The sequence below is a fragment of the Oreochromis aureus genome, linkage group 20 (genome assembly GCF_013358895.1).
Source record: "Oreochromis aureus strain Israel breed Guangdong linkage group 20, ZZ_aureus, whole genome shotgun sequence".
Taxonomy (NCBI): domain Eukaryota; kingdom Metazoa; phylum Chordata; class Actinopteri; order Cichliformes; family Cichlidae; genus Oreochromis; species Oreochromis aureus.
The window spans coordinates 9,070,419-9,091,823 of record NC_052961.1 but is presented as its reverse complement, the minus strand read 5'-3'; the positions used below and the strand labels follow the sequence as shown (position 1 = coordinate 9,091,823).

General features: G+C 41.4%; 1 protein-coding gene across 1 annotated transcript in view; it reads left to right on the top strand.

Annotated features, from left to right (window-relative positions):
* Positions 1-21,405, top strand: part of plxna2 (plexin A2) — a 163,536-nt gene that overhangs the window by 77,316 nt on the left and 64,815 nt on the right. The window contains exon 5 of the mRNA XM_039604756.1: positions 14,408-14,508. Coding sequence (XP_039460690.1) covers positions 14,408-14,508 — 101 coding nt within the window. The remainder of the gene's footprint in view (positions 1-14,407; positions 14,509-21,405) is intronic.

Below are 21,405 nucleotides of genomic sequence, written 5' to 3'. Positions count from 1 at the left end.
GACTTCAACTGAGATTAAATGAGGACTGTTTTTTATAAAAAACTAAGAAAAAACAAAAGGTCCTTTATTTGTTTGACAATAATCAAGAAGATAGGCATGAACAATTGGTTTGTAAACTGTTATGTCATGGGGGATCATATAGACTACATATCTACATTTGATCACATCCTTGATGATGAGGGAGGATTTAGCTTACAGGTATCTGTTTTTCACCAGACATCTCTGGGACGTCGTGCTGTCAGTCAGACAACAGACACTGGCCTTGATGGATTGGCCACCATGTTTTATCTGGGATGTAAGCACAACAGCGGGGTCAGTTTGGCAGCCATTGGAGTGAGGGCCAGCAAATTAATCGGATGACTGCTTACTTACCCAGGTGCTCCACAGTTTGAACAGGGGCCTGGAGCTGTAGCTTAGAAGCTTGAGCTTAGATTCTTAGCTGCTTCCCTGACAGCTTCACTTGATATTGACACCTGGACAAATTAGGATAAATTCCCCTGTCAATACAGACATCCAATGTTATTGATGATGCCATTTAGCTTTTCATTCTGAAGAAACTAGTTTCAACACTGTCTGGCCACTTGTCAAACTCCCTCAATCAGAAGCTTTGTTATGTATCCATATATATGTGTCTTTTGCAAGCATGTGTTGATTTTGTTTCTTTAAAATAATCTGACCACAAGTTATTAGATTTAGTTATAGCTCCCTTAAATTAGCACTTTCGCTACCTTTCTTGCACGTTTAGAGCACTATTATTTATCATGTGCATTAGTTTGCACATTAATCATAATTACTCAGTGTCACTGAAAACCAGGCTGATTTTCACCTGCTATCCTGTGATCGAGACTGTAAAAACCAATTAAGTCATTTAATTGGAGCCTGACTGGCACATAGCTGTATTGGGCTCTATATTGGGATCTGCCTATATGTTGGCTGATGTGAACTTTAATATTACAGAACCTAATGCAGAAAAAGATACTTGGGACCAATTTAGACATGGTTTCAGCAGTGCCTGCAGCACATAGAGCGGAACAGGCATGATAGTTGACCAGACAGTGCAGAGTCGAGTGGAAATTTCAGTTTAAGCTACTATTGAAATAGATAAGTACGTGTGATGATTTGTTATCTTCATGACACTGCAAGTAAAAAGAAAGTGGTCTGGCTTAAACTACCTTTTCCAAGAACAGTCAATGATCCCCTATTTCATTTCCCCTTTTCTAAACGTTACATGCATGAGTGTTGACACACATTCACATGTTTGGTTTAATGCACATTTCTTTTATTGTTTAATCTGTATGCAATATTATTACATTTTTTGGTCAAAGCTTGTATGAGATCTGAGGGTTGATTGACTGCATCAGACTGAAAGAGTTGCTTATGTTCGAGGTAGAGACACCTCTACGTACTAGTCAGCTATTTCTTTCTCATTATGACTTTTTATGTTTGTCCACCTTTTTGCTATGATCTAGAGATGTTTTACACGTCTGAATGTCAAGCCATGTTTTCTCCGTTTGCACTAGCCCACCTAACAAAGGCACCTCATTTGCATTAGTCCCTGAGCAGGCATTGTTAATTGACTTAAGCTAGGATTAGTGTTAATCAGGTTTTGTGCCCTGGAACCATTGGCCAATCCTAACCTCATTATTTGATAGCAGCACACGTCCTGTCAGCCCCCATCAAGCTGTTAATTAATAGAAGCCCGCGCACACCAGTGCACCCCAGCCTGCACTCCCTCTCATTTTCCCCTCTCCCACCCTCACATCTCAGCTCCTGCTGTGTCAGTGGAGGTCAGTATAAAGAAATATACAGTACCGTGTAGCTTGATCTCTGTTTCAGGTGAAATGCTCTGCAAATGAGTACATTTCTAGATGCATGTGCATACCTATGTCAGGGCTGTGTATTGCTTTGTGATCATGTAAGTTTGCACATCTCTCAGTGCCAGTTTAAACCTCGTGGCTGTCTCCCACCCCAACTCCTCTGCTGGCGACATTCACTGGCCCTGTGACATAATATGAGGTAATAAGGGTACCTCATCCTTAGAGACTCTGACATCTCTGCTTCTGCTTGTCTGCAGTTGACTGCTGCTTCCATGAAGTAGCCCCTGACCAAAATATTTTTTTTTTTAAACAGTTGAACCTGTTCTCTGTGTGTACAGTCTGTACTTACACTTTGGTGCTGATTGTGAGGAAATCTTGCAAAATTTTTTCAAAAGACAAACACATATTTGAGTAGGCGAGTAAATTAGTGTTTTACAAAGGAAGCTAATTACAAATATTTAGAAATAAACATTCAATAGATGAGGCCAGTTGAAGGCAGAAAGTCATCACTAAAGGTAACCTTGAGTAGCACACTTATTCTTGAGCTTGTTGAAAGCCTCTCATCATTTATACAAATACTGTTTATCTCTGATTAACCTCCTATTTCAGTCCTAAAGTTGCTTCTGTTTCTTTGTTGCTTCTGTTTCTTTTTGTCTCATTGTGCTTCCATTTCAGAGGATCCACTTTTTTGAATTTGTGTCTGGGGATGTTTTTTTGTTTTTTTAACTCATGAGTGCATATGTGCCTGCACACTTTGTCACTGTGGAGAATGTGAGCCAAAGTAACAGTCCAGCACCAATCCTGCCAGAATAATCAGCTCTGTAATTAAGAGCTGTGAGTATGTCAACTGTCTTCATACAACCCCCCCACCCTTTCTGTCTCTTTCACTCTCACTGTCTGACTGCCTCTATAATGGCACAGCATTTGTCTGTTTCCTCCCTGCGCTTATGCAGAATGCTCATGACATTTATTGTGAAACTAATGGCAGTGCTTCAGTCCTCCTAATTGTAGGCTTTAATTGCAATAATTATTTACAAGCCTAATTAGAGCCTAGAGAGTGTCAGGGAGAAACAGGAGTGCCAGTTGAAGGAATCACAACAGGGTTTGTCAGGAGCCAGGCAAAGAGTAAAGTGAATGTGGTGGCATTGTTTGGTCTATAATTGGGGAAGGCAATGTCTGGAAGTCTTGCGTACTCCCGCTTTTTTTTTTTTTTTTTTTTTTTCTTGGTTGCCTTATTTCTTAGTATTCTCAAAGTGTAGTGTATTGTACTTGGTTTTTGAAAGTGAGCCCACACATGACTGGATAACAGCAGGCTCTGTCCCCTGCACTGTTTTAAAGGTGCTTATATAGAGATCTCAGGCTGACTCTGTAGACTGAGCTTTATTACTTGAGGAAGGGAGATACTTTTTTTTTTTTTTTTTTTCAACACTGGCAGCTGCTTTGTAAGGGGTGAAGAAGTGTGTATGTGCACACATGTGAATGCATTTACATTCATTTGTCAATGAGTACATGTGTTGCTGTTTGGGTTAAGTTAATTTACCACAGTTTGGCGTAGTAGCTCAGGAGGTCCTTTGTGTGTGTGTGTATGTGTCTTTTACTGAGTGATGTGGCCATGCTGCCAGGCCTGCAATATGCTCTTTGTCTGTCCTTCACAAGGCCAGTCTTAGTAAACAGGCTACAGCAGGAGAGCGTCTTTTTTTTGATGGGTTAGCCATGGCAGCTCAACCCTTTCTTCTATTTCTTTCTTTCTGTTTGCTAAGGTTGTATAACACATTCTCAAATTTTTCCTCCTTCATTCCTCCTTTTCTCTTCTCCCTTTTTTACCTCTCCTGTCAGAACAGCGTCCGATGGGAGAACTCAATCCCACACTGCCATTCTCCTAACCCCTGCGGCTCACTTTGACAAAACTGTCAGCCTGAGCCCAAGTGATGGATGTAGTATTGTACAGTGTGGGTTTACGTTGGGATATGTGTATTTATGTGTGACAGTTAGGGTGTTTTGTGATGTTAAAAGAAGACTGGTACCCTATTTCAGACTTTTATTGGACAGAAGAACACTATATGCATGAAAATCAGTAAATATACCATACAACTTACAAATCTGTACTATTTTTATTTACTCGTATTCATCTTTAAATCCACCTTGAAGAACTTTAGATTTAGATGGGTGGGCCTGGAAACGGGAATAGTAAATGATATCACTCACATAAGAACTTATGTAGCAAATATTAAACAAATAACCTTCTCTAACACGCACATCCTAATATACACAAAAACAGATGACTATTTATCTCTGACTGCTCAGACATGTGCAGACATACATTTTGTTAAAGAAGGAAGATGAATGTGCAGGGAAGGGTACCCTATCTGTAAGGCAATATTTGAGGAGGAATATTAGAAAGAGAACAGGCAAGATAAGACTAGTGATTTAAACAGTATGCCTGCTGACAGCCTGTTGAAATATTACTCTTTTTGGTGACTTGTAAATCGGATATTTGTAGCCAGAAAGATCACATAGTAGTAAAAGATAGGGTGATATAGTGGCAGTCGTAGGGGATTTTGAGTAGGGAAAAAAAAGTACTACAACTAAAATTGGTAGCTTAATCGAATCGCAAATTTTGTTACCTACACACTGAATTTAGGCGGCACCCGGAGCTGTTTAAACTTTATATGTGTAACCAAAAACACTATACCTCGGAGGCAAAACGTTTATTTATTTCACACTTTCCAAAAGCAGCTGGGGAGCAGTTAATTTGGTTGCACAGAAGCAGCTGTCTAAGAATCGTGGGATGGGAGGGAGAAGGAGACAGAGGGTGGAGAGAGAAAAAAGACGAAGAGAGTGAGACACAAAAGCAGTTTGGTCTCATTATGTTGATTTTTTTTTTTTTCCTCTTCTGCCAAACAAAAACACCCAGGCACTTTCAGACGCACCAATGAAGATCACTCACTGCTTTCTTTCTCCTTCGCACCACAGAGTTTCTTTATAGGCAAAGCTGATGATTTTCACTCAACTGCAGCAGCATCTTTTGCCCGTAACCTTTGTGTCTGTATTTTTCTTATAGACTCAAATTGAATTCAATCACAAGCACCATTACAGGTCCTAAGAAAGTCTTTCAGCCTCAATAACACTTCAACATATGAACTCCAACTGAGGAGTGTTTTAGTGTGCGTTTTACAAATGCAAATAAATACACCGTCCATATGTGCATGCATGCATCTAGGTAAAGATACCTATACGACAAAGCTATACACACACGCATGCATACACAAACACAGGCTGGGGTTGCTATCCTTTACCACCTGAGCCTAGTTATCAATGCCTCCCTCCCTAACATTAATTTGGGAACAAACCCACACAGACGCACATGCACAGAAGCTTACCCTTGTGCACAAGCAACAGCCCTGAGAGCAGTGGGGTGTAACCAAACCCTTCATTTGTATGTACATCATGTACACTGGGAGAAATGCTGAGACAAAGAGAACAAACATGCTTGCACGCACGCACACACACACACACACACACACACACACACACACACACACTGTTGCACACACAGGCACACACACACAAATCTAACACACTCAGACATGCACTGTGGAGTACCTCTGTGGATCAGAATTCATTTCTGTCTGCTTTTTCCCCTCCAAATCAATACCCCCGTCGGTCGACAGACAGCCGTAAGTGTGCCAAGGAGGCTCTCTTGCCTTCACACCCTCCCCATATGCGCACACATGCACGCACACACCCACATACACAGACACACTCATGATTGTTGATGTGTGATGGCCTCTGCTGCTTCCTTATTAACTCCTCACATGCTGACTGAAGCATACACCTCATTACTGGCTGCATTGACAATCTGGCACCCTACTGAGAGGCACTCACACAAGTTGGACTTGGACAGACAGGCCAGAGATGGATCGAAAGACAAAGATGTACAGTGAAGCGACCAATATAAAATAAATGTGACATAGACAAGCAGTCCAGACAGGTGGGTAAAAATAACGTAAAGCAGGTAGATTGAAAGGCAAGAAAATGCATCCAATAATGATGGTTGGAGCTTTGCAAAAAGACATTGTGACTTTTAATCATTAAGGCTGACCTGGAAAGATGCAGGAGTAGGATTAAATATAGGATTCACAAAAAACATTTGTTAATGTTAATGTAAGTATCACGCATAGAAACATGTTTATTGAATATGCATTACATTCCTTTCAGCTGCAGGTTAAGTACACTTGATCTGAATCTTTCACATCTTCAACCTTTTTACCCGAATGAACTAAAGTTTTTCTAATACAGTGGTAATTTCATATCATATTATTACTTTACTTGACTGCTGTTCCAGATAACCTATACTGTTAGTATCAGTGTCTTCCATGAAGTCTTACTGTTTCTTAGTGGTTAGTGGCTTAGTGTTGCCATTTATGAATACAGTGTGTCAAAAATGTGCTCTCTAAATGCATACCCCCTAATTAACAGACTTCATTTACAATATAATGCAGAAAAACTCAATTCATTAAGATATGATATGGATATGCAGAATAAAAAGAGACAAACATATATCATTTCAGCCTGCAATGAAGTACCAAAAAGAAACATTTTTGTAAGTCTTTGAAATAATAAATTATGGTTAAATCTAATTTCAGTATGCAAAAACAGGATGTGTCATCACTCCAAGTCAGAGTGTCATATCTGTCTTTGCATGAGTACACACACTCACACATGCATACTCAAAAATATTCTTTGGCGCTTTCACAGCTCCCTGTGCCCATTTCTTAAATGTCAGTGTGGGCCTTTAAACCAGTTGCCAGTGAGCAAGCATAGTAGAGGGGGGCTGAGAGTTCAAAGTGGTCAGGCAGCATGGATGTAATTTCCTCCTTTTAGCCTCCTGACTGAATTACTGAGCAAAGAGGCCACCTCGACTGGGAGCTGCAAAGGAGAGGGAACACTGGAGCGTGGAAGAGTGTGTTCAAGACAGGGAAAAACGTAAGGGAGGAGATGAGAAGATAAGTGAAAAAAGACAGTAAAGGGTGAGGAAAAGAGCAAGGGACTTTAACATAATATCACCAATATCAGTCCTAACATCTTTATCTTGTGTAAGAAGGTGCAAATGGTACGTGGAAAGAAGTAACAGCCATGCTGGTATCATTTGCAATGCTTAATATTCTTTCAAGTGAAGTTGTTAAGTCATGCACAAGTAAATAAACATACTTTTCCCTTGCTAGTGTTTTGCTAAGATTATTAACAGGCACAAAATCAGATTTCTGTCAATGCTTTAGTTTTTCAGTGCAAGTTAACAGCGCTGAGGGCATGAAAGCTGTTAACATTGAGAGCTTCAGTAATCTACAATATATGCAAAACCACAGTTGAGGTACAAATAAACAGTAGAAAAATACACGGGCTTTTGGAACGAGCCAATTCCCCACCTCTTTTTACCCAAAAAGAGAATTGAAGCCATACATAATTGATACACTCCCAGCTGTATTGACTGGTTGTATTTTTCATCCTCCTCACTGGTCGATTCCCTCACTCCATTATTTCTACACTTGCTCTCCCTCCGCTGCCTCACAGGCCCCTGTGACTCCTCCCTCTAGTCCTCCAGCCTGTAATACCTAAACACACACTCAGAAACACACATAAACAAAGATAAGGAGGCAGTCCCATCTCCCTCCTCCACTGTCCGATTGCCCAATGCCCCATTTTGTTTTTGAGGCACACAGTTGTCGATCAGTCCAGGGGATGCATGCAGAAATTCAATGCAATGCTTGCACAGCTGTATTATGTCTGTGGTCTGTTTGGTGTGTGTTTACATGCATGTCCATCAGAAAAGGTATTTCCATGCATCTTTTTTACACAAGAACACTGCATCTAAGCAAAGGTTTATGTACCGCCGGGAGGCCTAATGACATGTCTTGGGAGATCCTTAAATCTTTTTGTTTAAACAAAATCTAAATATTCACATCACATGGTACCATAGAAGCTGAATTAATACTAAGTCCATGTTTTTTGGGGGGTGATTTTGTGTTTTTTAGAATAATTAGACCAACCTGTATATGCTTATTGTCACTAAATGTCCTGCCAAAGGCATTTAATCATTTAATGGCATTTAAATTGGGTAAGAGACTTAGCCGGATGTATTCCAAAACAACAAACACCCAAACAGTTATCCTAAGTTAAGAGATGCTAGGTGGAAAACATCAAACTGTATTATTACCACTTTACTTATGTACTTATTGTTCCTGGGTTAGCATTGACACATAATGGACATTCAGCATCAGAGTTCAAACTGCGGTCAGTAGGCACACGCTTGACCTGTTCCTTCCCTTTTTTCCTGCCTGGCAGTTTGTCTCCTGCCAGTCTGTTACTACTTATGAGCTGCCAAGGGCCACGCCTCCCCAGGACCGAGGGGCATGAGGGGGCTAAAGATCTAATGTGGGGTAGATATTGATGCTGTTTGATATAAAAATCTAATCAGTATTGTCTTGATATCCACCTTGGCTTAGTTTAAGTTCAGAATAAGTTGGCGTGGCCATCTTTGTTGTTGTGTATGGATTCCAGTGCCTCTTTTTTATCCATGTTTTTTTTATTATTATTAAATCCAGCTTTGTAGTGCTGCAATGTCTTGAGTTTTTAGTTCACTCAAATCTCTGAGCATGGGAAATCCAATAGTTAAGTATGTGTATGTGTAAGCATTTTCTCTCTGAGTAGGTGAATACACACACATAAATAAGGAAGTGGATTCACTGAGAGCGCTGGCTGTGACAAAAAAGGTTAAAAGCTCCCAATTTCACACCCAATCATTTCTGGAGTATGGAAGATGGCTGCTTGTAGATGAGGCAAGCTGTATCATTTCATTTTGTTGGAGTCTTTTCTACTGTGGTTAGCTTTTTAAAATCAATGACTAATATCTACTCTGAGTGTTATTGCGTTTACTTCAAAACCAGTTGGTTTGAAAGCCACCCAGTATTAAAGGGTCTGACCTTCATAAAAACACTAATAAAAAATAGTACCACATCTTCCACTGAATCTTTCCTGTTTTTATGCCTGTATCCAGAACCTTCTCTGCATTAATCCTGTAGATGGCTTTTTAATAGATGTTATACAGTGGAAAAAAAATCAATATTCTGGATTCCTACACAAAATGTGTGTCTCTCTAATGAATTGTAACAAAGCCCTCTAGCATTTATAACAATAAAACCAACAAACATGCATTCTAAAAGCAGTTCTTTTCAGCACTGAACACCACATATGTAGCTACAGTGTATCTTCTTAGTGGGTTTTTTTTTTTTGTTTCATTTGTTTTTTAATGCACAAAATGAGGATGATTATTATGCATTGTTATTATATTTATATGTAGCTGCAACTAATTGCTTTAACACATCTGCTCTTGGAATGTTGGCTTTAAGCTGTCATCAAAGCTTCCAGCTGTTGTGGTATGTTTGCACAGCTCAACTCAAGGCCACCAAAGGATCAGATCTTGTCCACCCCCAGCATCCAAGAGCATGCCCTCATTTTGTCCTTAATCAAGCTGGGTGTAATTGGTGAGGGTCTTGATGGCTGATTATCCTTGGAACAGCCATAATGCATAACCCCTGTCCTCCCTTATCAGGTCCGGCCATGTATAGGATGGATGTTGATGATTAACATGAACCATTGACCGACCTCAGTGTAAGACTGCAGAAGAAGTAAATTATTCTCATATTCAGTCTTAAAAACTTCTATAAAACAAGTTGGAGTCAGAGGGGATGGATGAACCCTTTTTTTCATATGCAAACTTGAGAGAATGCGAATCCTCGTGGGTGGATGTCAGTGAGCTAGAGGAGATGGCTCTGCCTAGAGAGTACGGTGGGCAGATTTTCATGAGTTGAGGACAAGAAGACCAGTGGGAGGAGGACAGGGTGAAACAGAGGCAAGGAGATATACCTGCTGTCCTAAGGAAGAGCCTCAGCAGGATTACTAAAGCAGATTAAAGGGTGGCCTGTCAGGCAAAAACGGCTGAGATGTCCTTGTAGGTAGCCTGAATACAAGAAAAACTGGCTGCGGGGTCACTGTGAGACTAAAAGACTCATAAGCCTGTATTTTTCATAGGTTTTCATCTATTTCAGCTACAAGTATTTGCTCTGCTTTTGAGCTTTAGTCATTAAGCTGGCTCAAACTGTTTCTCTGTGTCACTCACACACATACAATTACACACATAAACACACACACAAGCAGACACACACTCTCAGATACACCCCTCCCATGCTTACCCTCATTCTCTCTGCTGGAATGGGTATTGTGTTCATGATCGATGTGCCTCATTCCAGTGACGTGGCAGCCTGGCTAACTCTCATTAAAAATGGATAGGGTGTAGAGGAGCCGCCAGTGTGTGTGTCTACATGTTTAAAAGGAGGTGTAGGTGGCAGGAAGTCCCAGAGGTGCCAGCTGTTTACCGTGCACTGCTCAAGGTTTCGAAGGTTGGAGGGATTATTGGTGGTGGTAGATGAAGGGGAGGGGGGTTCCTGAGGTCAGAGCCAGGGCTGTTACCTTGGTAACAATTGCAAAATAGCTTCCTCTCCATTACTGGTGATGGTGGGATTTTTCTCTTTTTGTTGCTTTCTCTTTTTTGATCAGCCTTGTGAGGCACATCTGGCAATACAGAGACTTGGTCCCATCAGAGCACAGGGCAATGGGCTGTTTCTACTTTGCTTTGTCTTCCTTTATCTGAAGAAAAGAAAAAAACTCTTCTTTTCCGTCTTCTCTTCAAACTCTGCTCCTGTACTGCCTCCCTATCCATCACGGAAGTGCAGTGCATGACTTGTTCCCAGGACAGCAGAGCAGAAATGGAGTCACCATTCATTCTTAGTCACAGATTCTGTGGAACAGATGAGACTGTTCCTGCTGTTCTCTAATCAGCAAACACTGTAAGCCCCACTTTGGTGCCACAGCCAAATGTTTCTGTCCCCTGTTAAACTCCAAACAGCCTGGGAAAACACATTGTTTTGTTTTTTTATTAATCTTAAAAACAATGCCTCTTTTACTGAATATCACTACTTCTGTCTCAGTGCCACCAGACTATCAACTGTCTGTTTTTTGGGAGGGTTTTTGTCTTGAGTGCCACTGCAGCAAAAATAGCTGAATTTTATATTTTATAATCCTGCATAACAAAAGTTCACAATGTTAGTGGCCTCTAATGGCAGCAAGAGTTGCCCAGTACAGTTCACAAAAAAGATGTTCGGTGACATTAAAAAATAATGCCCTTTTCAGTCCGCTGCAGTTGTATAATTTGATGGGTTAATAAAAGTTTAGTATTTTTACATAAAAGGATATCCTGATGTTAAGGGTGGCCATTAATAATGCTAGCCAAATCTGTAGCTATACTTTCAGTAAACAAAAGCGCTCTTCTATTATAATAATGAAAGCTGAAGTCTTTTTTTCAGCGTGAGGCTTTGAAAGAGAAGAAGCTGTTTTAACCCTAGACTGTGACTGTCAGTCACCCAGGTCGCTCCAGTATGCAGCTCCGCTGTAGCCGCTTTGGTTGAATAACCCCCTGCTAGGGTCATCTTAAAGCTGGAATTTTATTAGCATTCATTTGAGTAGCACACAGTGCATCTTTACTGACAGTGTTCAGTTTACCTTATAGGTCAGCTGTGGGTATGAATGTGTTCTGGAAACCTAGAGGAAGAGAAAGTTTAAGGCATTATTAGATCACATGCAGGCCTCTTGGTCTTTTTTGAAAACACAACAACAATCTGCACATCCGTTGCAGCGTCGTGCACGTGTGCATTCAAATACGCGCACACACACACACACGCACAGACTCACAGTTGGAGAAGGGGCTTCATTGTGCAGCCCTGCTGTTTTGAGTGACTGTAGCGTGTGCTGGGCAACAGCTGCTGTGATCCCCCACTACCCTCCCACACCACATTCCCCTCACCTACACTCTGTGCTACTGGCCCATGCTGGTCTAAAACATCAATACCCTCGCAGCGACATAGACGCACAATATTTATTTACAACACACATTTACAGTGCACATGAGTAGTCTCTTATTTTGTGGGTTTTTTTTTTTTTCACTTCTCATCTTTTTGTTTTCTCTTTACCTCCCTCCCCTTCTTTTCTTATTATTCTCTGGCCTTTTTGTTGTTCAGTCTGTACTGTATCAGCTGACAGCCTTCTGTGTCTGTCAGTCTTTAAACACTGCTCCATAAGGGACACCCCAAGCTCCCCTCACTATTCTCTGACTTTCCCCCACTGACAGCTGTCTCCACAGTGTAACCCTTTCATGGGTCTGGGCCTCTGTGAAAGTAATAGTATAAAGTTTCAGCAGCCTCGTGCATGTTTTGAGAAGGATCTGACGACTTTCTTTGGTTAAGAGAGTTTCAGAGGCTTTGTGATATACACACACAGACTGAGTTGCTGCTTCCTCAGCCAAGTGTAGTTCCTGGTGGGCTTGTTTGTCATCGGTTGCAGCTTCTGCTGCTGATGTGACCTCGTCTGCAGCTCATTACAGCATGCCACCTGTTTGTCCCGAAGCTAAGACAGACACACACACACACACACACACACACACACACACACACACACACACACACACACACACACACACACACAATAATAGTTTGTTGAGTTGACAGGGGGTTAATCTAACTGGAGTGTCCATGGTGGAACTGCCACACAAACTGTCAACTTCCCACCGTGTCAGTGGCTTTCTTTGTCCTCTGGGCTTGTCTTTCTGTAGGACCAGGCAGACACTATGATGAGCTTCTGAGTAGCAAGCACTAAACAAAGAAAGAAAAATACACACTGGAACAAGTATAGCTCATAGGTTTTACAGCATCTGACAGGTTTGCTGACTATAACTTTTCAGAACCCATGTAATAACAGATGCATGTTTCAAATTTTACTGTCATCTCTTTGTAAATTTTCAACACTGTGTACCATAAAAGAAATGATTTTGATGAACACCCAGCTGTTATTTCTAACTGACAGTTAATTCCAGTCCATGGTGCTAACAGCAATTATTATCACCCAGTTGTGAGTGATATGCACAGGGTCAAAAAACACTTAAAAGGTGCAATTTGCACCCTTCATTCGATCCATCACATTTTACAGAGGAGTCACTTATTAGGAATTGGTGTGATCCTGAGGTTTGCATCTGAACAGGGCAAACACTGTCAGAGCTAGCACTTATCATCCAACACGCCACTTGCCAAGAGATTGAAAGACATACAAAACTGGAAATGAATCTGTGTCAGACTCTAAAATTCACTGATTCAGCCCCCGCTTTTCTTATGCCATTTTCATCTGCTGAGCAGTGTTGAGGTTTTTTTTGGCTTCATGTTACAGTAGATGTACATTTACAGACGGACACCCACACACACACACACAAGCGCACAGAAACCTTTGACTCTGAAGTCCTCTAAACTAGACGAACAGAAGGAAGGTCGTTCGAGACAGCACCACCACATCAGACAGACAACTAGATTCAGATGCATAAACACTCATGCTCTTGTATATATAAAACCTACCTGGAGATAAGTGTGTGTTACGTAGCAGCTGAAAATAGGCCCAGATTGTGGTGCACACTTTGGCAAACAAGCTGTGAAGTTTGTTCTTCTCTGTGTTGTGTTTACATAGATTATGGAACATCTCAACCCTGTATAAAACAATATCAGTCAAATCAAGTTCATACAGTGAGAACTAGGATATTTTTTTCTATTTTTTTTTATGTGACTCTACTCAAATAGCACTGTGTGGGTTAGTGTGGTATGGGGGTGTGTTTGGTTTCCACTGAAAGCGCTTAATCATATCTATTGTTGCTGACACTTTCAATGTGTAATACTGAAATACCAATTTTATTCCCTTGTCATATTTTTTAAAAACCATTTACAGTATAGCTATAATTGTTACTTTCCAGTTTTAACAGTCATGCTGCAGGCCTCTACTTTTTTTAATAACATTGATAATTGCAAAAGTTGATCTTTTCTTTGTTTATTTTAGATATAGTTCTGTTATACTCTTTAGTACACTTGAATCTAACTCTCTTCCTAACACATTTTACACTTGTGTCATCAAGTTGTACTTTGAACGCTCTCTTGAGAAAAACGTCTGTCACTACTCCTCCATGTGTTGGTGTGTTTGCACAGGCCATACCTAGGTGGACAGATGCCCTGGTGCAGACAAAAACCCATTGATGGCAGAAAAACAGATTTCTCTTGCCAACTGATCCCAGCTGTTCAGTAGTTTTTATGGCTTTAAGATAAAGGCAACAGTTGCTTGGGCAGTTGGCATCTCACACATCAGTATACAGGGGCGTAGTGTAGCCAAACATTTTGAGGCACATCATTCTCTGCAACAGGTCCACAACAAACAATAACATTGTTTAATAGGGATGGGGGGTAATGGTGCGTATCACATTATTACATTTCATAACATAGATTAACTGTGTCAAAACATTGCACATTAATTAAGAGTTTCACTGGCGTCTGTCTGTGTGGGACTGAGCATGCTCACACACACAAACACACACATACCCAGAGATCTTTGTTGTACGTTTTGTAATGCTTTTCTGGCTGCACTGAGACAATGACATTTTAATGTGTTTGCAGGTTACCCAAGTTCCCATCGAGTCATGCGAGCAGTACGGGACATGTGGAGAGTGCCTGAGCTCTGGGGATCCACACTGTGGTTGGTGTGTTCTTCATAATATGTGAGTATCCCTGAGTCGCTGTCACGTCTATTTCCGTCCATATGTCCATTTTCTACCAGTTATCTGCATCCAGAACATGAGGGCAGTTGTCTTCAGTTTAAATATGGAGAGGTGCATGGTAGAGTGGTGTGTTGTGTTTGTTCAGTTTTTTCAATTCAGATAGATTTTGTTAGATGTCTCTCAAAATGGCCTTCACTTTGCCCACGCAAAGGCAGACAGGTTATTTTCCTAATGTTTGTCTCTGATGAGATACAGTTCAAGGAGAGGAGACAGCCTCTGACTGAAAATGGATAATTGTGCCTCAGAGATGGCTCAGAGCTTCTTGTTGCTGTCATAGTCATTGCAGCTTTATTCTGACATGACTTGATATTTACAGGAAATGATGCCGTTCACGTTATATATGATTGAATGGAATTTAAAAAGACAGGCAACAACAGACCAAAAAGATCAATCAGAAAGTTTAAAGATCATAGTATAAAGCGCTGAGAATACGCATAGAAAGCATGAGTGACACCTGCTGGAGCTCAACAATTACTGCAATGAAATTTACCTTCAAAATTACAGGAAGAAGGGAGAAACAGATGCGGGAAAAATATGCGCGTGTGTGTATTCATCTGTAAAAGGAACTGATATGTGAATATTTAGATGAAACAATGTAAAAGGCAGACTGGAATACAGACAATTAAAACTGAACAGTAAAAAAAGCTGAAAGATTTTCAGCCCTGACTCCCTCTCCTGCTTTGTTTCTTAAGTACACAGATTCTATTGGAGTTTTTTCTTAGTTACTGTGTCCCCATGTGAAGCCCCCCTAAATACAGACCCACTCTGTAAAGGTATAGCTGAATATTTGTGTGTGTGTCAAAGCACTGCTGCAATCATCATTATCATGATGGCAGCCCCTGCAAAGTGCACTTAAAGTAATTTACATCACTCCAAAGCTGGGACAGGACAAATAATTGCCTAGCGACAAGGTAATTCAGCATGTGCTTGCAAAGAGCAGGAGGGGCTGACGAAAGCTCTGTATTCTGTGCAGTCTGCGTGCCTTCACACAGGGATCATTTACCACAACATAAGCCTCCATGCTAGACTGCTAATCATATGCTTTTGTGTAGGTGTGGTAGGGGATAGAATAATTCACGTTGATAGGAATCTGAGTCCACTGCATGTAAAAGGTGTTGGTCCTTAAAGGTGAATGGCTTTTGGAAGGCAGCTGTGATGAGGGAACAGCTGTTTGGTGTTTAAATTGCTTCTCGAGTAAATACGTGAGGGCTTACGTTTGAGTGGGTACATGCATGTGTCAGTGCACATGGGGTCGATTTTTATGTACATGCACAAACACTCATGTGGATCACTGTACTGTACTGTTGGGAGAAAAGGTCAGCACCCTGATTTACGTAAGATCAGCCATCTGTCCTCTCAATACAGCGAACGGTTTTGCCACCTGTCTCTGATCCTAATCCCCCTTTCTCTACCCTGACCCTGCAAAGAGTATCGCAGGACCCCTGTCAGCTTTAGCTATGCTGCTACAGAGAGGGAAAAAAAGTCACTGGATGGTTAGCTTTTCTCTCTGTTGCATTTTCAGGCCTCCATATGGTTCCGCCCACAAATGTATTGAAAGAGCTACGATTTCTGCAACAGTTCTAACGTGAAATATCTATTTTGATGTTTATATCCAGCTTCTGCATGATAAACACAGCCAGGTGAAAAAAAAGACAGATGGTTACAAAAAAGTTTCTGCAAAGTTTACAATTTTTCCACCTTTCGGCAAAGGTGGCACAAAGAGAAGATGCAATAAACACTGAAGAAAATATTTTTGAATATGTCTTAACATAGCATTGCCTGATTCAGCCTGTTCTTTCTTGCACAAAGCCGACATGCCACCCCTCACAATTACACGCCTCTGTCAACACAGCAGCTCATATATATACACGTCATCAGACAGGGAAACCTCAGAAAAAGCAGAAAAATGTCATCTCGTGTTGTTAGCTGCAATGAATTATCAGTGTTGCTTGAGTGCTTAGGAGATGATGTAATCTTGTCCACTTCGACTACTTCATCAAAACACCCACTTATTAACTGAAAGCCAAGAAATTTGTACAGGATTTTAAATGAAACATACGTAATTGCACAGCATAAAAAGGATAACAATTATCTATAAACCAGTTTATGGCTTTAGTGTAGTTAGCGTGGTGACATGAATGCACAATATAACTGACAATTAAAGAAGGTATTTGTCAAATACCACTAAGGAAAAGCAGCTGCACCCTTCTGGTGAAGCGCCCACCTCATCCCAGACACCCAGAAATTAAATTTCTTGCCAGCCTTTTTTCTATCCTCAGCTGTGATTTCTCTTCCATCATCCCCCTTTTCCCTCAGTTTCTCCAATTCTCTGTCATCCATGTCTAAGCCATTGTTGATTTTGTGAAATTATCTTTCCATCTTCCCATGTTTGCATCTTCCCCACTACCCTAATAGCAAAACTAGTCTCTAAACTATTCCACTCTACTGATCTCCTCAGCCCAGCGTGGCTCACTGCTGTCTCCTATTTAGACACTCTCCCCTCTGGAATCAGCCCTTGCACACTCCAGAGATGGTTGGCTTGCCACATATAAACACCCCTTGCTTTGATCACCCTCCTCCTTCCTTCTACAGCTGTCATCCACGATATCCATCCTCTTTTCTTCTCCAACTCCTGCCCCGCAACCCACTACTATTTTCTTTATGTTTGCATGTGCATGCTCATTGAAGTGCGGCATTCTAAGGTGGCTAATTAGGAACACGGAGAGACATTAGTTTGGCTAGCAATGATGAGGAGAGAATGTTGCAGAGGGAGAAGGAGGCACTGAGATGACCAGAAGTGGCATTTCTGTCTTCCCTGTCTTTCTACTCTTTCTTCTTCCTCTGATCCAATGTGGTGTGAGACTCTAAAGTCCTTTAATTACCAGCAGCTGCTAGGCATTCACTGAATGCACGAAGACCAAAAAGGGAAAAAAAGAGTGAGGATAAGAATGAGCAGGGAAGAATGAAAGAGGGAGAGAGTGTTTGATGCTCTCGTACACTCATCGGCCGACAAAACGGAGCAGCATTTTGATTGCTGCTCAAAGGGAGCTCATCATCTCGAGCGCTCTTCAGTCGCTGTCCTGTGAATGGGTAGTTCAGCCTTCGTCTGACCACAATCCAAAAACATGGCGTTATGGTGATGCTCCCCTCCCGCCCCCCTTCCCTCTCCCTCCCTTAGCCTGCATCTCGCTGCTGTTAGATTAGCTCTCTAATCATGCCCAAAAGAGGCTTTTCCATCTCAAAATGTCCCATATCACTCCATTCTCTTTCCATCCTCTCAGCTCACTCCAACATTCCGGGAGAGGCTGAATGGTTTCGTTGAGATTTGTCAGGATTAGTAACAAGTTTGAGTTCTGTCCAAAAGGGTACCAGGTTCAAGGTTAATATTTTACCATTATAGTATTAAATAATGTTTGCAGTATTATGAATGTTGCAATCAGTGGCTGGTTGCAGTAATGTATTATAAGCATAAGGAATTCCGTTCACTGTGTCAAAATTAGTGTTTGTTGTGAGGGTGACAGCTTAAAGGGTAGAAGTATAGTAGACCCCAGCAGAGAATGAGTCAGCATTTCAGGGCTGCTCTGAGTAGAATAATATGTCACTACTACACGGTATTATACTGTCTGACTGTATGTGGCTAATCCACCCAAATCTATTTCAGTAAAATCACTACAAAAACCGTTTCGGTCAGGTACCTGCCTGTCTACCTGTCTAGCAGTGGATCTATTGGGTCCTGTGGCTCAGGGAATGGGACCTCTCTGGACTGGGCATGTTCCTTTGCATCCTGTTGTTGCTCATTTGAATCGTGACCTCTGAAGTTTGGTTGGCGGTCATGCTCGGGAATCGAATTTGACTTTTTAAGCTGTTTTTGTGATGTAGTAGTCCATATTATCTTCCTTGGGAATATTATTGCCTTTGGGGTTTGTGATTGGCCTGCAACAGTAGGTAACACCCACACAAATATCAATACCAAAGGCTTTCCAGCTGGGCATTACAGTGTAACAAGAGGATTAGTATTATTTGCTTTTCTGTCATTGGTTTTAAAGTTGTGGGTGCTCAGCATATATTGATGCAGGAAACATCAACCTAGAAAATAGTCATATTTGACTGGTGTTGCATGCATGTGTTTGCTAAAACACACACACACAGACACACGCACAAAACCCCGCAAACTTCTTTCTTAAAACTATTGTTCTCTAGTTTATGTGGCATGTTTATTACTTCGCTGCAAATTGTGTCACCCAACGACCATAAAATTTCCTCTAATTTCACAGTGGCAACACCAATTAGACTAGCAATGAAAATGGCTGCCTCAGTCCATTGTGAATGTCAGATTGTGTGTCTAATGGCCAACTCATCAGCCAAAGCCTCAGTTAGCAGTCAGAGGGAAGCTGCATCCATCTTCCCAATTGTGCCTAATGAGATATCGATCACAAACATGCAGATCTATCGATATTTCCATAGATTTCTAGCAACTAGAGCTAATACAGGTTGGCAACATGCAGAAATACTGCACCAGTATGTACAGTATATGTAGGCGGGCAACATATTATACAGTTAATGATCCTAAAAACCTACTGTGTATCTCTTGCTTGCTCATTGATTTTCTTTTTGAGATGCTTCCATCTCTGCACTGCTTCCACTGACTTTTTCCCTTTTTCTCTTTTTCTCTCTGCTCAGCCCACACAAAAAAAGCTATAGCTTGATGCTGAGCACTGAGGAACGGTCTCTTTATATTTTTATATATATATTTGTTTTTTACTCCCCTCTAAGCCTCACCTAAATTCTCTGGGACACTCTGGGTTTGCATAAACCTTGACATGTTTGTTCATCTGACCATGGGTGCTCTACTATTCTTGTTTTGTATAAACAGACTGAATTTACACTACAGTAGTTTCAAGATCTTCAAGATAGACTGAATGAGATGTGGTCTTGCTGTGTTCTGGGTCCTTTGGGCAGTGCCCTGCTGTGACATTATCAGTCACCACTGGAGACAGGCTAAGAGCTACAGTGGTTGGTTTGACCCCTGACACGAACTCTGTGTTTCAAAGTACATGTCAGCCAAAGCACACAGATCGACTTGTGGAGTTTCCTGTCTCCCTCTTCACTTTCTTTAGTACTTCTTGAAGTTTAAATGTATTCCGATACTTTAAAAATGGACCAGTAAGAAACAAATGGACTGGATAAGTTAAAGTGAGGATAAAACACTAGAGAAGGGGTGTGAGGCTATGTGTGTGTCACACAGTGAGCAACCCAGCACAGTACAGCACAGCCTGACATATCCCTGCTCACCTATTGAGTCTGCTTTTCATATTAAAAAGCCAAAGACCCAATGCAGTCAGCCTTTATGCACATTTACATTAACAAGTTTATTTGATGAAGCACACAGTCCCCAGTCTACGCTCCCATTCAGCCAAATCAAATCCTGCCAGCAATTCTCTAACATAATGGGTTGCCACTTAAAACTAGTAAAGCTTTGTTAAGCTCATCAAATATTCAATATACATCCAGTTAAGTCTCTCTGTACATCCTTTATAGCTTCCCGCTGTACTCCTTTCCCCAATCCCCCCTGCCCTGCCACCAAAGCATGTCTGTTATGCTTTTAAATTCCGCAGCGTTATGTGGTCTGTCTCTCATGAGGGGAGGTGGAACGGGAAGGTGATTTTAAAGTGGCTCCCCCTCTGTTCTCTCCTCCTGTTTTTAAACACGGTGCTCACAGCAAGGGCTACAATCAGACAGGTCTTCACACTGAAGATGTTGTAGGGGAAAGGGAGGAGGGATGGAAGAACAGCAATCTTTCCCTGTGGCCTGGCTCTCCTGCTTCTCTGCTGTCAAGACCAGAGTGTGTGCATATGTGTGTTTATGTTATTACGCGATGTGTGTGAAAGATTAAGTGCGAGGCACTGTATGCTATTATGCATATGTAATTTCCAGAGGGTTTGAGTATACATGATTTGTATGTGGTCATGCCCTCTTATGTGTCTGTTTTAGTTTGTATGCAGGGATGATGCTCTGTACCCGTCGTACGCCTGTGTGTCTGTCAAGACACGGTGGAGAAGAGATGACAGTGTAATTTCCTCTCTAAGGCAACAGAATAAGATGCAGACATTGGTGGAATGGACCCCAATTTCTGGCCTCTGCTATCATAACCCCTACCAACTATAGAAATTGCTTCCTCGACCAACACTACACCTTACGCTGTACATTAGATATAAGTTGCTAAAAGTGAATTACATTGCATATACTATGTCAGATTTACACCCTGAACAACAGTGTAGCTCAAACAAACTGCTACAGTAGTAAACAATATTCTCTACTCAATTTTAGGGGTGCATTTTAGCAACTCACCTCCCATGGTTGCACAAAATGGGACTGCCACTCACAACTTCTTTTGTATTCTGCAGAAGACTTGTAGATACCAGAGAGAGCTAATGATGGTGCATGGAGCTATTTCAGCACCCTGGACAGGGCTTAAGGAGCCTAACCAAAATCTGACGCCTCTAGCTCTGGCTGGAATAAAAATAGTTTTCAGTTGCTTATTACAGGAAATTGAAAAAGGTAAACATATTTGTAATGCCCATCTTTGCATTGGGAAGGTGTACATTAGAGAACACTTGTGGTATGAAGTGATGGGACACTAAGCATGAGTGAAACTACTGACTGACAGGAGAAAAAGGGAGATCTACAAGGCAGGAGGTCAGAAGGGGGAATATGAGGAAGGCAGGATTGTAGTCAACACTCAGTGGCATGCACTTCAGCTAATGAGAGAGGCAAGGGGTCAGCTTCTAACTACACAGAGATAATGGCCATCTCCTGAAACCATGGCAACAGCAGCCA